Raw genomic sequence first — 14,461 nt, 5'->3', positions numbered from 1 at the left:
CAGCAGCAATTCTGGTAACAGTTCCTCAAGATGCAACCTAAATGTTCAAAAGGGCTTTTACTGGCACCTACTTGTGTTCATCATTCAGGATGTGGACTTTGAAGGTGCGGGGCTGGACCTCTTTGGAGTTGTAATCAGCAGGAAGGTTTTCAGGTGCTGGGAGCCACATGTTGAATTCTGCTAGCCAGTTTTGGAGCGTGTTCACCTGAAAAAGTTAGCGACGGAAGGACTGAAAACCCAATTGAGTTGCTCAGGGTTTTAACAGCAGAAATAAGAGCGTGGAATGCCCCCCAGCTGTGCCCAGCCAAGAGCAGCAGACTACAACATGCATACTCAGGGAGACAGGGAATGAAACGGGGAAAAGAGCAGCAAGGGTATGACAGAGTGTGATGTGAGATAGGATACCAATCAATCTCTACACAAAGAAGGAAGTAGACCAAGGAAGGTGATCAGTCAGCCTTCCGCATGGGCTACTTACAGGTACAATGGCAAGAACAGTCTTTGCCTCTGTGTGCCGAAAAAGTACATCCAAGAAAGAGATGACCTGTATGGTCTTGCCCAGGCCCATGCTATGTGCTAAAATACACCCAAACCCACTGCTGGTTTTAAATCTCTCCAAGGACTCGACCAAGTTGTCATACAGGAATCGGATCCCACCAATCTAGAGAGAAAAGTAGAAAAAAGAATCAAAAATGTGGAAAAAATGAAATAGGTTTATATTTCATTTATTTATTATTTATAGTGGCTAACATATTAGGATTGCATAACCATGAAAATATAAATGGGATGTTTCAAGTTCACTGCAGTATTTTAAGCTAGAGAAGGCTCCAAAAGATGCTATTTTTAGATTCTCATAAAACTTTCTGAGGATATGATACCAATAAATCTAACATTAATTTGGAGACAGAGAATCTGAATTGAGGTTGGTCAGTTTGTTTATAAATACGATTTGATTTAAAAAATGTTCATCTAAATATGCAAAGAAAACACTCCTGTCTGTTCCAGATTTCACTACACCATCCACCACAAGGGTACCCAGATAAGAAACTTCTTTGCCATCACAACAAACTCTAACAATTACAAAATATTTCACCTTTGAGAGCTGAAGGAATTTTGTTACAAGTGCGGCCAGAAACAAGCAAAGTATTTTTAATTATTATTTATCTATTTTTAATTGAATATGAGTATGGGCCCTTGAAATAAAAGCTAAGGCCTGTGATCAAATTACAACAATAGCCAAAGTTATACGTAACCCAGGCCTTCCTTTAATTTCTCCTTACCATTTGACTGCCCACAACTGCAACTGCCACAACCAGACTGGTCACAGAAGTCACCAAAAGTTCTGCTGAGATTACAAAGCAGGCTTGGCCCAATTCCCTGCATTTCCAAGCCTAATGAAGCCTACCTGATGAGGTTTTACTGCATGTGCAAGCTGGGGAGCCAGGAAGATATCCTCCTCGTTTGGTGGATGGTTGATGTTGACAATGACCTGCCCCAAAGCATCGGACTGATTTAAGGCATCATTCACATGGGAGCCACTGCTCTCTTCGCTGCCGTCTTCCTCCCCTTCATTGCCAGAGTCACTGCTGTCCACGATTTGGAGGGCATCGTCCTCTCCCGAACTCAGCTCAATCACTTCTGTAACCAGAAAAGGAGAGAAAAAGGGGCAAAGCTTAACCGACAGCAGGGTTTATTGCATATGGAAAAAAAAAACTGTAGCAGGAAAATACGACTGCCGTGTTTTGTAATTCTACCCTGGCTAACGAACAAGCAGGCGGAATACAGGCCCACAAGACGTCCCTTGGGCCAGCATATAAAAACTGGAGTTTCCCATTGTTTCAGAGAACACTAAGCACGAGGCAGTTTCTGTGTGTGTTTTACATTCTCTTCCACATGTCCTCTTAATTCTCAAATCCAGACACGCATTTTATCTGTCAATACACTGTCTTTAACAACTGCCAAAGAAATCGGAGTAGTGTAAAGCAGTCAGGTTAGATTTGTTCAGGACAAAGGACACAAAAACTGCTTTCAGCTGCAGATTTGAATACTCAGATGCTCCTTGCATATACACAGCAGACGATGCGACACCTCACGTAAGCACTCTTCAGCAGAGCACTGAGCAAAATGGAGTTTATTTATAAAACAGACAAACACAAGTTTGCTAAAGTGCCTGACGGGCCAGGCTAGAAATGCCAGTTTAGGTCTCAAAGGCAAAAATTGGCCAAAAATCCAAAGTAATTCACGACTGGAACATTTGACTAATTGAGCATGGGAGGTTTGTGACTGAACAAGTAGCATGTTGTGAGAAGTCCAGAGTAAGACAGCCAGTCACTTACCATCTTTAATGTTATTTTTTCCTTTAGCATCATCTTCACTGCCACTGCTGGTACTATCGAGACAGATCACTTCCTCAGCAAGGACCTGAGGGGGGAGCTGGGTAGCTTCTGCTGTTCTGAAAACGATGTCTTCTACAAACACGACAATAAGTAATTCATAATAAGGGGGAAGGAGACAAAACTGTTCAGAAACCAGACAGTATTTCCTTCCACTTTTGCTCTAATAACTTAGCCCTGGAATTTTCCATAACAGACTCTCACTGTCTAAAACACTGCTATGACTCAGCTTCCTGGGTCACAATCGCTTTCTTTCTCAATATGCCTAAACAATAGCCCATTGCTGATGGCACCCTCTCCCTTGCATGTCCTGGCTGGGGCACATTGACCAAACACATACTGAAGTCGTTCTGCCGCCCCCCCCTTTTTTTTTTTGTCGCCTCAGAAGTAAAAGCATTTCCTTTTTCTTCATTCCACTTCTGTTTTTCATCCAGCAGAGAAAGTACCAACTGCTGAAGGGATGGTAACTGTCCTTTGTTAGTAGCGACACTGTAAAAATTATATCCCACATATCATAAACAACTTTTGCTGATCAAGACCATTTGTCTGCATATTTAAGTACTGCCAAGCAGGAAGAGAGGCGAGCTCAACAGGGCCAAATAAGAACCATGGCAGTGACTCAGCAAGCAACCACGGTCTTCTGGGGCTACAACTGACTCCCCAACAGTTAAAAGTATTTTAAGTAGCTCCCGTTTTTTATTTTTTAATGCAAAATATTTTGAACTCTTACACTTAAAGGAGGTTACGCATTTCCCATGAGGTAAAGCCAACTCAGGAACTCCTAGACCACTGACATAACTTGCAATTGCACTCCTCTGCCCTCACACACCCATCTGAGAGGTTGAGGCATAAAATCATTGAAACTACCCAGGGTAGAAGGCAGCACAAGATGACATACTGTGGAACTGCATCCTGACATACGGTTACTGAGGTCACTCCCATTGCGGGAAGAGAAGAGTGATGCTTAACTGTTTATGTTGCCTGCTGTCTCGCTGCTTGTCAAAACATGAACAAAAGAATATGGCTATGTTATGAACATAGGTACCCCCAGTTTATTGTTCCACTGTCCCCAGCACCAGATCCATGTATTACCAGACTACCCTCAGAACAAACATGATCTGTATCAAGGATATGGCATTTCTGTCAAATTAGTTTAAGCTTCCATAGCAGTTGGAAAGATGAGAGAGACCTGTTCCAGCAAATACAAGGTCCTGGATCTGGGCTGGGGCAATCCCAAGCACAAGCACAGGCTGGGTGGAGAATGGATGAGAGCAGCCCTGAGGAGAAGGCCCTGGGGGTGCTGGATGATGAGAAGCTCAACGTGAGCCAGCAATGTGCACATGCAGCCTAGAAAGCCAACCCTATCCTGGGCTGAGCCAAAAGCAGTGTGGCCAGTAGGGCGAGGGAGGGGATTGTCCCCCTCTGCTCTGCTCTCTTGAGACCCCACCTGGAGCCTGCGCTCAGCTCTGGGCCCCCAGCACAAGAAGGACAGGGATGTATTAGAACAAGTCCAGAGGAGGCCGCAGAGATGATCAGAGGGCTGGAGCACCTCTGCTATGAAGACAGGCTGAGAGAGCTGGGGCTGTTCAGCCTGGAGAAAGCCCTGGGAAGGCCTTGCAGTGGTCTTCCAGTGCCTAAAGGGAGCTACAGGAAAAGCTGGGGAGGCCCTTTGTCAGGGGGTGTGGTCATAGGATAAGGAATAATGGCTTTCAACTAAAAGAGGGGAGATTTAGATTAGATATAAGGAAGAAATTCTTTACTCAGAGGGTGGTGAGGCACTGGAACAGGCTGCCCAGAGAAGCTGTGGATGCCCCATCCCTGGAAGTGTTCGAGGCCAGGCCGGATGGGGTTTTGGGCAGCCTGAGCCGACGGGAGGCATCCCTGCCCATCACAGGGGGGTTGGAATTTGGTCTTTAAGGTCCCTTCCAACCCAAACCATTCTGTGATTCCAGCATCCTGCTCACACACAATTAACTGGTCAAAATGTCTCCAACACAAGTTTCCTGGCACCTTCCACCATACAGCCACACTATTTTGATGCAGAACAAGCTCAGAAGTGGAACTGGCTGCACTACTGAGCCACAAGTTGTTCCAAATGATCATTTCAAGAATTTACACTTGCAAGTGCAAGCGCAGCACTGGCAGACTAACTCCTTCTTCAGTCAGCTCCTACCCTTAAAAATCTTGCTTCAGGTGGCATTTCCCACTGCTTACCAGGAAGAAACTCTAGGGGTACGGTTGGGATAGTGGCTGGGTAATCCTTCCGCTGCTGCTCTAGCCGCTTCCTTCTCTCCAACTCTTCCTGCTGGGCTGCTTTTGTCACGGCTTCGAGTTGGTCCTCACGCAACAGCTTTCTGAATGCACAAGCAAACAGAGAAATACATCTTGGTTACACTTACAGTCCTTCAAAATAACACCCACCAAAACAACAAAAAAACTTGAAGGGCTGTACAGCTGGCTTAAAAGACGACTGACAAGCTCCAGGTAATTTGTCAGCTACAGAGACTATGAACATCATAGAGCCAAAAGCTACAGACAAATTTCACATCTTTTTCAAGACCGTGCTTCCCAGCTACGGGCATCACTACTACCATTCAAGGAAAAGACACAAGTTTGACAAGGAAAATAATGAAAGGAGGAAAAAAGTGCATGGATAAGTATATACTTGAGTTAGGTTACCAGAGTTCTATCTGGCAGGATGTTATTTATTGCCATAGAGTTTATAAATAGAAAAGGCACAAAGTCATGCAAAGAAGACATGTGAGGAGAAAAGAGCTAAGCCCAGAGAAGCTGTGGATGCCCCTTCCCTGGAGGTGTTCAAGGCCAGGTTGGGTGAGGCCCTGAGCAACCTGATCTAGTGGGTGACGTCCCTGCCCATGCTAGGGGGGCTGGAACTAGATGGTCTTTAAGGTCCCTTCCAGCCCGAGCCGTTCTATGATTCTGTGAAAAAGCATCAGTTTCCCCCCAGAGTCCTCACCCTGATTTTCATCTGCCTCAGTGTTTTCAGGAACTAGGACCTCTCATAGCTTTAGCACAATTCTTTCAAAGGCTGTTCTCAAAGCAGCTTACTTTCACAGGTCATTTCCATACTTCTGAAAGTTGCTTTTCCTTTTTTTTCCAGTTTCACTGTTTCAGATTTGCAGCCTTGGAAATGAAGGCTCTTTTGCCAGAAGAGAGGCACAATACAAGCAGTGGTAAAACCCAGTTCCCTCAAGCCAGCCTTTCAATCCAGCCAAGCCTACACTGAAGGGACAATCTCCTCCATCCTAACAACATCTCGGACCCCAAGGCTTACTCAACGCTCACTCCTCCAACTTCAAGAAAGTCCATCAAGTGCCCAAGCTGAAATATGAGCCAAAGACTACCAGTGCCTTACATACCATGAAAATGAGCCGCTTGCTGCCTCAAGAGTCCCTGCTCTAAGCCTTTTAGATCCTCTTGAACAAACTTTCATGGTGAATTACTACCTTAGGAGCCGTCCCAGAATGTATGTGGTGACTTGCACAATCAATTTCTACTTCTCAAAATTCAGAAGGAATTAATTTCCAGCAATTCATTTGCCAGCCACAGCACGAGCATTCCTGGGAACAAGTACCCAGGACAGAGGAAAGGGCTGTATTTTAGGCTCTCTGCAATACGATCCTCATCAGCAGAGAGCACATACACACATCTGAAACTCGCTATTTACTTAAGACATCTAACTGAAAAATTGCACCATCATTATTAAACAGCAGCAAATACACATTTTTTGAAACATATTCCATAACCAAATAATTTACCCTTCTGAAAATACCAAACAAGTCTGCACCCACATGCGGCACTCCAGACTGAGAACAGACTACTCCCACTGGTGAGATCCAAAGGTTTTGGAAAAGAAAAGCCATCTGCTTTGCCAAGAGCAGCAAAATGTAGCTTAGAAGAAAAGCCTACAGGCTCCCTTTCTACCCAAAACGCTACATAGTTCCCTACCGTTTTCTGTCCTGATGCTTACCTTATGTTCCTCCGCATGTGAGAGGGTTTCTGAGCCCTCTTCTTTTTGGTGTCCTCAGAGGCCAGGCTCTTGTGCTGGTTCTGCAAGAGTTGCTCTGCCCGCTCACTCTGAGATGAGGTAGTTGAAGTCGAGCGCTGCCATTCTCCATCCTCCGCCTGCTCAACATGGTCACTGCTGAACACGGCTTCTTGGGGTTGGTCTGCAAAGACAAGGAGGTCACAACATGAGGAGAACTGTCACTGCCTTCTACGTGAGCATTCATCAGGATTTAAGCTGAATGGGAACCCAGTTGGGTGAAAACCGGGGTCCCTTCTGAGTCAGAGTGTCAGTAAGTTCTGCACCAAAGGATCTGTTTCCAGCAAAAGCCAAGACTACACTAACAGTCCAAAAGTGTCCTTACAAGAAAAATGGGCAAGATTAATTAGTCCACGCAGAGCACTTGCTGACCTAAGTGCCCATTATTTTCTTTCAGGGACCAGATGAGCTCCCACTGAAAAAAACAGAAGACAAAGCAACTCGGATCTCTTTCTTTGTTTCCCAACATTTAGGTGGGGCAGAAATTTCCATTCATACGGCACCTTTGGGACCATCTTCCAAGCTAACTGAACCCAGCATTCATGGGGTTATCTGGTTCAAGCCCTGGGTCACAGCCCAGCAGGCAGTTGAAAGCTTTTACCACCACACTCCACTCTCAGGATTTAAACACTACCTTCTGGCAAGCTTTTTTTTTTAAAAAAAAGTGACAATTCTCTTCCTGTTTTATAAAGCACACTTCTCTTTCCCTGACTTCTCCTATTTTCAGGCTTGCATTAACAGTTGACTTCAGTCTTAAAGCGCCATGTGAAATGACACCTTGTTCCGTGTGCCACTTCAACAGGCTGCCAGTGACCAAGCTAATGCTTGCAGAGCACAGAAATGTTTCTGTTTGAAAGCTTCCCTTGAAGTAAACTGTTTCTGACAATCCTCGTAATAGCTCCTTTGAAGCATCTTGTCCCCTTGTGTCTGACAGAGAACCTCGTCTCACAGGCAGCTTTCTTGCTCGCAGTACGTCTGTGAGCTAATGGCTGCAATGAACTGACACTTAGACAGAACTTTGAAGAAAAAAGGGAAAGAAGACCTCAGCGCAGAAAAATGCAGCAGAGGAAGAAGTAATGCTGAACCAACAAGCTCCGTATTGTGACGCCGTGGGATCCGGAGACAAAAACTATCCCTTCTGCAAGAGGCGAGAGCTGAAGTGAAGGATGCTTCTGCAAAGCGCTCTGCAGGCACCTCTACGGCCCCCCAGAAACGCGCCTGTTCCAATGAACCTTACCACTAACATCACCTCTCGAATTTGTGGTGACAAGAACGAGATCCACCGTGGTCAAAAAGCACCAGCTTGGCAGCTCCCTCTCCACACGTCCCACAGGCCCTGCCCCAGCGCTGGCTCGGCACCTGGTCAGAGCCCAGCTGGGACGTCTGGGCTCGCCTCTCCCTGGGCCAAAGCCAGCAGGAGCAGCTCAAATGTTTGTGTGAGTGTCAGTACCAGCAAGTCCTCCGCGTGCTAGGAAAGCAGGGAGCCCAGCTTTCGTGAGGACACGGAGCTCACGATGAGAGGAGACAAGTTGTGTTGGGCGTGAAGACAGGAGGCAGAGGCATCGCAGCCCCAGCCAGGGCAGCTCTCCTACCGCCGCCATCTTGGGACCCTCCTGGAGGCAGCAGCTCAGGCACCGAGCACCACGCTCCCTCTCAGGCTGTGCTGGGAACAAACCCAGTTTCCGAGGCTTCCCAGACAAGAGCTGTGCTATGTGAGCTGCAGACACCCTGTGGTCACATTACCTGCAATTCCTCAGCGCCCTTTCCTTCCCCCCCCCCCCCCCCCCCCATCCCTTCTGCCTCGCGGTTATGCAACCAGATCAAAAGATCGGATGAAATAGGGCAAAGGGAAGCAGGGAGGCTGTGCACATGATCGCATTCTCCGGGATGAGTCATTAAACCAGCGACAGTCCCAGAGACAACCGCTGCCACGGTCACACTGCTGCCACCTCACCCAGGCCCGGGGGCCCTTGCCGAGGCAGGGGGAGCACCAAGGTGGCTTTGGCTGGGAGACGGAGGCTCCCCACACCCTGGCAGTTGCCCACATCACCTCCTCTGGCAGCGACTGCCACCCGTGCCATGCACAAAGGGTGTCTTCGGGACAGGGGAGATGCCAGCAAACCCCAGGGGCTCGGCAGCCCAGAGGCAAGGCCACTGCGTGCCTCCTTCGTATGTCGTCATGTCTGTCAGCCAAACTCTGCACACGCCCATCCCACCTCTGCATTTCGCCTTCTTTCCTCTTATTCACTTGCAATGCAGACTCTGGTCAGCGTACACACAGCTGGACCTGGCTTTTTGTTTTATTTGTTTTGTTTTTACAAGGTAATTCTCAACCGAAGCCTAAAATCTGGTGCCAAACCTGTGTCGTCCTGGGTGCAGACCCTCACTCACCGCAGCCCTGCAAAGGCAGGTCCCGGGGCGGGGGGCACACAGCCACATTCAGCCCCATTCCCAGCATGTGGGCATTTGGGCACTGAGATCTCTTCTTCACCAGCAACACCCCTGAACGTCCTGCAGTGGGCTTCAGCATAGCTGGGACCACAAGAGAACAGAACCACGTTCAGAAACCACAGCTGCTCCCAAACTGCTGGACGAGGAACAGGTTTGCTCTTCGGGATGGATGGAGCAGGGGAACAGCCTTGCTGAACAGGTCTCATCAGGTGATCGAGTGGAGTAATTCCTGCCCCTGCTCTGCCAAGCCTCCCTCCACAACAGGGATGCAATTAGGGTTTTGTAACAGGAGCTCAATGCGCTACTCCGACGTGGCTACACAGGTAGCTTCCTGCACAATGCACAACTCACCGGCCGTGCTTGCGCACTGACTTTCTGCAAGGAAGAGTCGTGACAGCTCCGTGCACCTCCTCCTTGCATAATATTTTCAGGCTTCACGTACAAGAGCATGGCACCGGCCTGCAGGACAGTCTCCAACATCTTTGGGTCAGCGCTGACTTGCTCCCACCACATACTGCCTGCTCTGCAAGGGGGCTCAGGTCACTGCCAAGCATCCTGGAGCATCAGGTACTTTTTTTTTTTGAGGAACGAGGTTTCTGTAAGGAACCCGAGTCCTCTCCTGACACTGAGGTGTGTGAGAAGCAGGGATGTATCTGCGTCCAGCATCCACACTCTGTGGCAAGCCTCAATAAGGCCAGGTATCAACACACACACGTGTAAATACCCACAGGGCTGGGGCCAGTCAGACCTCACCAGGAGCACAGAAACTGCCACGCAGGGTAAGACCCGAGGGCTCCCAACCTGAGGCTGCTGCACCGCCCCCTTGGCATACACCACCGCCGAGTAAGACAATTACTTCTTCACCACCCCATCTCTGGCTAGCCCATGCAGCTCCCCAGAGGTTCGCCCTCCTCCTGGGAAGCCAGCGTCCTGCCAGCACAACCCTGGGAAGGCACACCACTGTGAACCAGCCCCTTGTTTGACTTTAAAATCATTTTACTACAGGAATTCACGGTACTAAATAGCACTGCGTTGCTGAGCCTTAGTTCCTACCCTGAGGACAGGGCTGTGCATGCGTGGCGAGGCCGGAGGCTGCGTGCAGAGCAGAGGGAGGTCAATGCTTGCTTTGGGAGCAGTCTGCTGTCCATGTGAAGAACAAGGAGCAGTTGTACGCTGGTGCAGGCATTCTAGGAACTTACTGAGCACTGCTGCAGCCGGCACTGAGCATGAATGGGAGGAGTGCTGAGGGATGGGACACGACAGCCTCGCTGCACAGCTCCAGCTGCAGCTTGCAGTCGCTGACACACTGAACCACGGCAGTGCCAAGGGCCACAGGGGTGGCTCCACGGAGCCAGCCTGACTGCCAAGGCACTGCCGTGCTGGGAGATGTCTCTGGGGTTAGCTGGTGTTTTCCCCGCGCGCTGGGCACTGGAGGGGAGTGGAGGTGATGCCGGTGCTCGGCTGCAGCACAGCGGTCATCTCGGAGGCCGGCAGCAGTGTCCTGGCTCATCCCGTCCTCAGCTGAAGCGGAAAATAAATGAAGAGTTTTCAGGATATTCTCTGTATGCAACCGGTGCGGCTGCTGTGCGGGTGCCACGCAAGAAGGGAGGAGAGGTGGCTGCACAGAGCACCTCTCCCAGAGGTAGCACGATGGAAACGCTTCCAGGACGCTGGTTGGAAGCAGGAAACTCCTTGTGAAGCGCTCCTTGTGAAACCGCTTAAGGACAGTGCAGGGGAGAGCAGAGGGGAAGCCCAGGCTGCCTTCCTTCAGGCCCTACCTGCTGTAACACCCACTGCAGCCAAAAAAAAGCCCTCCCGGGGCCCAGCACACACCAACACCCACTCCCTTCCTCCTGAAGCCCCAGGAAAGCCGCCCCTCAGCAGGACACAGCTCCGCAGGAGGCTCGGGGCTGTGCCACCTCCTGCAGCCACTCTCGGGGCAGCTAATTAGCAGCAAGACTTTGTTCTCCTGGGGAAAATAATTGCGCTCGGTCTTCGGCAGCGGCAGGACGCCCCTCCCAGCCACAACTGCTTAACAAAGCACTAATTATGTAAGCATTATATAAGCCGGCACACCTACCCCCCCCCGCGCCAGCAGCACCCCCTCGGCCCCTCCAGCTGAACGCCCCTCGGTCCTCTCCCAGCGAGCGGACCGAGAGCCAGCACCCAGCCTCTGGGCTGCAGCAGTTTGGTGTGTGCTGTGCTGCTCTGGGTGCCACCCGGGGCTGTCCTCCTCTTACCAGGGCTGAGGATGAGGGGAGATGCTGGTCCCCGTGGGGCAGGCAGCCCGCAGCCCCGCTCTGGCCCCTTTGGACTGCGGGAAACCGCTGCTGGGGAGGGGTGGGCTTGCTCCCACCACCACCCTCCGCGGCTGGCTGTGATGTTGGCGTCCTGCTGAGTCACTGCTGCACGGCTCCACGGACACGAGTGGAGTTTTGTGCCTGGCCCCAGTGCTGCTCCATTCCCAGAAGTGTCCCCTGCTGCTGCTGGGGCTGGGGCTCAGCCGCCTGGGGTCTGTCGCTTGTTCCCGTCGCTACCTAGGCACAGACTGTCACGTTGGGATGACAAGCAGCACTGCTGCAAGTTCAAATAGCACATCTTGCACTGCTCTGGGTGTCTGGAACATGCTCAGGGCTGGGGGTTCAGGAACTCCATCCGCACGCTGCAGGGCAGAGGCTGCCTTGAACCCCGGCCCAGGACTGGGGGATAGAGGGGGAAGGTGCAAAATGAGCTCTGAAGCAAACACCGGCACAGAAAACAGAGGGAGCCCAACCAAAAAGCACACAGACCCCAAACACATCCTTAAGCTCCTTTTAGGCAGGGAGTAAGCCCCAGTCAATGGAAGAATTTAAAAGATAAGGCAGCGCTGCCCCTCTTTTTTTTTTTTTTTTCCCTCTTTTGGTGGCCTTTCAATATATCTGTTTACAGCCAGCTCGTGCTGCAGAACGAAACTCCTTTCCCAGCCCGAGGGAATCCTCGGCCAGCAAAAGTGAAGAGCAGGGGAAAGAAAGAAGCAACCCGAAAACCAAAGGGAGAGAAACCAGCTGAGAAGCGCTGAGAGGCGGAATGGAACCTCCCGCAGCCGGCCCTGGTGACAGACAATCCATCTTCTGACTCCCGGGTTATGCAAGCAGAACCAGGCCCCAGACACCCAGCAGCTCTCGTTCCGGCCGCATACGCCGAGCCCCGGGTTACATAAACCCCGAGCAGCACTTACACAACGCCGGCTGCCCCAGCCCGGCACCGCGGGGCAAAGGCTGCCAGCGGCCCCGGAGCTCCGCGCGCCCCTGGCCAGCTCCGCTGAGCTCCCAGGAGGGATGCGGGGTTTCAGGGGGCTGTGGGATTTCGGAGGGATGCTCTCCTAGGGTTGGAGAAATGCAGGGCATCTCCTGCCTCGCATCCCTGTCCCCGGTAGGTAATCGGAATTACTTTTCCCCAATAAAAGTCCTCGAGCCTAAAACGCCACCTCCTCGGAGCCCTCCCTCTCTCAGGCATTAGGCAGGGCAGGGAAACAAAGCCAGCAAATGCTCCCAGTAAGGCAGCAAGTGAAGCAGGGATGGGTTACATTTGTCCTTTGCACGACGGGGGGTGTATGGGAGGGCAACTGAGTTACATAAATCTAACGCACGGGAGCCAGGAAGTGTCTCAGGCTCCAGTGCTGGAAAGCATTCAACAAGCTGCGTGAAGGAGCGAGCTGAAACCTCCCCGTGCTGCTTATCCCAGTTAACCAGTAACCCAGGGCACAGATCTGCCAGCCAGGTTAAAAAAAAAAATAAAATACAATCAATAACCACAGACATCTAGGCAGCAAGAAACTGGATTTATCCCTCAGACCTTACTTGTTTTCAGAACAGTTCAAAACTTCTTCAGAAAACAGAATAAAACTTTTTTTTTTTTTTTTTTTTCCCTGTGAAGGTGGACAAACACCGATTTAGGTAACAAAGCTAATTTCTCCCCCACACTCACATTCAGAAAATAGACACAAACCGGGGGCTTGCCAAGCTCCCGGCACAGTGGCTGGGGCCAGCTGCTCCCAGTACCCTTCTTAGGCACACATTTCTGGGACTAAGGAAAGAGGACGAGCAAGGGAGCGAGCGCTCTGCATTATGCAACGCTTACATAAGCATTAGTTTACTCTAGGTAGCTGGGAGTTGTGGTATTAGCTTTATACCAGGATACCCTCACAGCAAGGAGAAATAAGAGAGGGGATTACTGCTGCCACACGCTCCAAGGCCACCAAAATGGCAAACAAGCGTGGAGCAGGAGCTGCCAAACTTTCATCTTTGCCCCAAGGCCTCACCACAGCTTCATTCAGGAGCTGGGAAGAGGGAGGGGAGAGAAGACACCTGAGCCGTGCTCATAACTTAGAGGAGCTGCGTGAGACATCATCTCAGCACAACGCAGCCCCTCGTGTCTGCGCACCGCTTTGTTCTTGCTCACGGCAATGGTGTACGGGAGGGGAGGCTCCCAAAAACTCCGACCTGGCGCTGGCACTCCGCCTCGGGGCAGGGAGGTCACGACCAGGACGTGCTCCACACACCGACCTCTCAACCACCAGCAGGGCCGTTTTGCAGAGAGGGAAACTACGGCAAAGAGCTGGGGTAGACAGCAGTGCTGAGCAGCTCCTGAGCTGTCGGCTCCCTCGTCTGTGCTCTGTCCTCTCCTGAAATAGAATTTCCTACTCGGGAAACAAAACAAACTTGTCTATTGCTTGGAGAACCGTAGCAGCGCAGGACTTCAGCTGCGTTGGCCTTTGCTGCTTCAGTTCCTAAAAATTCCCCCGAAATTGCTTTGAGGGCTTTGTTTAATGAGGGAGGCATCACTTGGGAGAAAAATGCAATTTGTTGAGTTGGAGCCTGTGTGGCACCGCATTCCACTGGCACCTCTCCCGCCAAGCGCAGCCAAAAAAAGTGACCGAGAGCACTGGAGAAAGCTAATAAGCCCAGGGTGAAACACCACCAGCAAAGAACGAGCTGTTTCTATCTAGCTTTTCTTTTCAAAACACCGGCGCTGCTTCATGCGCTGCCCAAGCAGTTTGCCAAAGAGCTGCCAAGCTGCTCAGGGCCAGGAGACCTTCACAAATCCAGGGCGCAGTGTCACAAGGGCACCCCCATCCAAAGCAGGCAACACCCCAAAAAGCTAAGCTCATTACACCCTGGAAAAAAAAAAAAAAAAGCAACAAACACCAGTTCCTTGGTAAGTTTGCTCAGATTACAGCCAAGTGACCCACAGGTGCCCTGCTCTGAACATCCCAGCAGTGTCCTGGCCCCCAGGGGGAGAACTCCTGACCAGTGCAGTGCTGTGTGAGGATGAGCTCATTCACATCTCGGGCTCTGATGTCTGTCCAAATGACCCCAAATAGCTTTCCATACAAAAAAAATATCAGAAGGCCTCTAGCCGGGTGTTCTCCCTCCGCCTACGTGACCTACAGCCCCATTTCCAGCAGCACCTGCCCCTCCTGTCCTCTTTACGCCTGTTACCTGCTGGGTCACATGCACCATTTGTATCACCCAGATTCCTCGTTTATCCACACATTTGGCAGTGCAATTCC

The 14,461-nt window shown here is 50.6% G+C and overlaps 1 protein-coding gene and 1 long non-coding RNA gene across 6 annotated transcripts in view; both read right to left on the bottom strand.

Moving 5' to 3' along the window:
* RAD54L2 (RAD54 like 2) overlaps positions 1 to 14,461 on the bottom strand; it is a 60,279-nt gene that overhangs the window by 13,237 nt on the left and 32,581 nt on the right. For all 5 annotated transcript variants that reach the window (XM_084531422.1, XM_084531425.1, XM_084531421.1 and 2 more), the window contains 6 exons: positions 6,385 to 6,583; positions 4,608 to 4,747; positions 2,337 to 2,468; positions 1,406 to 1,638; positions 479 to 661; positions 72 to 205 (listed from right to left, as the gene is read on the bottom strand). In XM_084531422.1, the coding sequence (XP_084387548.1) occupies positions 72 to 205; positions 479 to 661; positions 1,406 to 1,638; positions 2,337 to 2,468; positions 4,608 to 4,747; positions 6,385 to 6,583 (1,021 nt within the window). The remainder of the gene's footprint in view (positions 1 to 71; positions 206 to 478; positions 662 to 1,405; positions 1,639 to 2,336; positions 2,469 to 4,607; positions 4,748 to 6,384; positions 6,584 to 14,461) is intronic.
* Positions 9,886 to 11,711, bottom strand: LOC311442331. The gene is made up of 2 exons (XR_014696563.1): positions 11,151 to 11,711; positions 9,886 to 10,431 (listed from the first exon to the last, which is right to left on the bottom strand). It is a non-coding gene; the product is annotated as an uncharacterized lncRNA (long non-coding RNA).

This window comes from Aythya ferina, assembly GCF_964211825.1.
Source record: "Aythya ferina genome assembly, chromosome: 10".
Lineage (NCBI taxonomy): Eukaryota > Metazoa > Chordata > Aves > Anseriformes > Anatidae > Aythya > Aythya ferina.
This window is presented reverse-complemented; position numbering and strand designations above follow the sequence as displayed.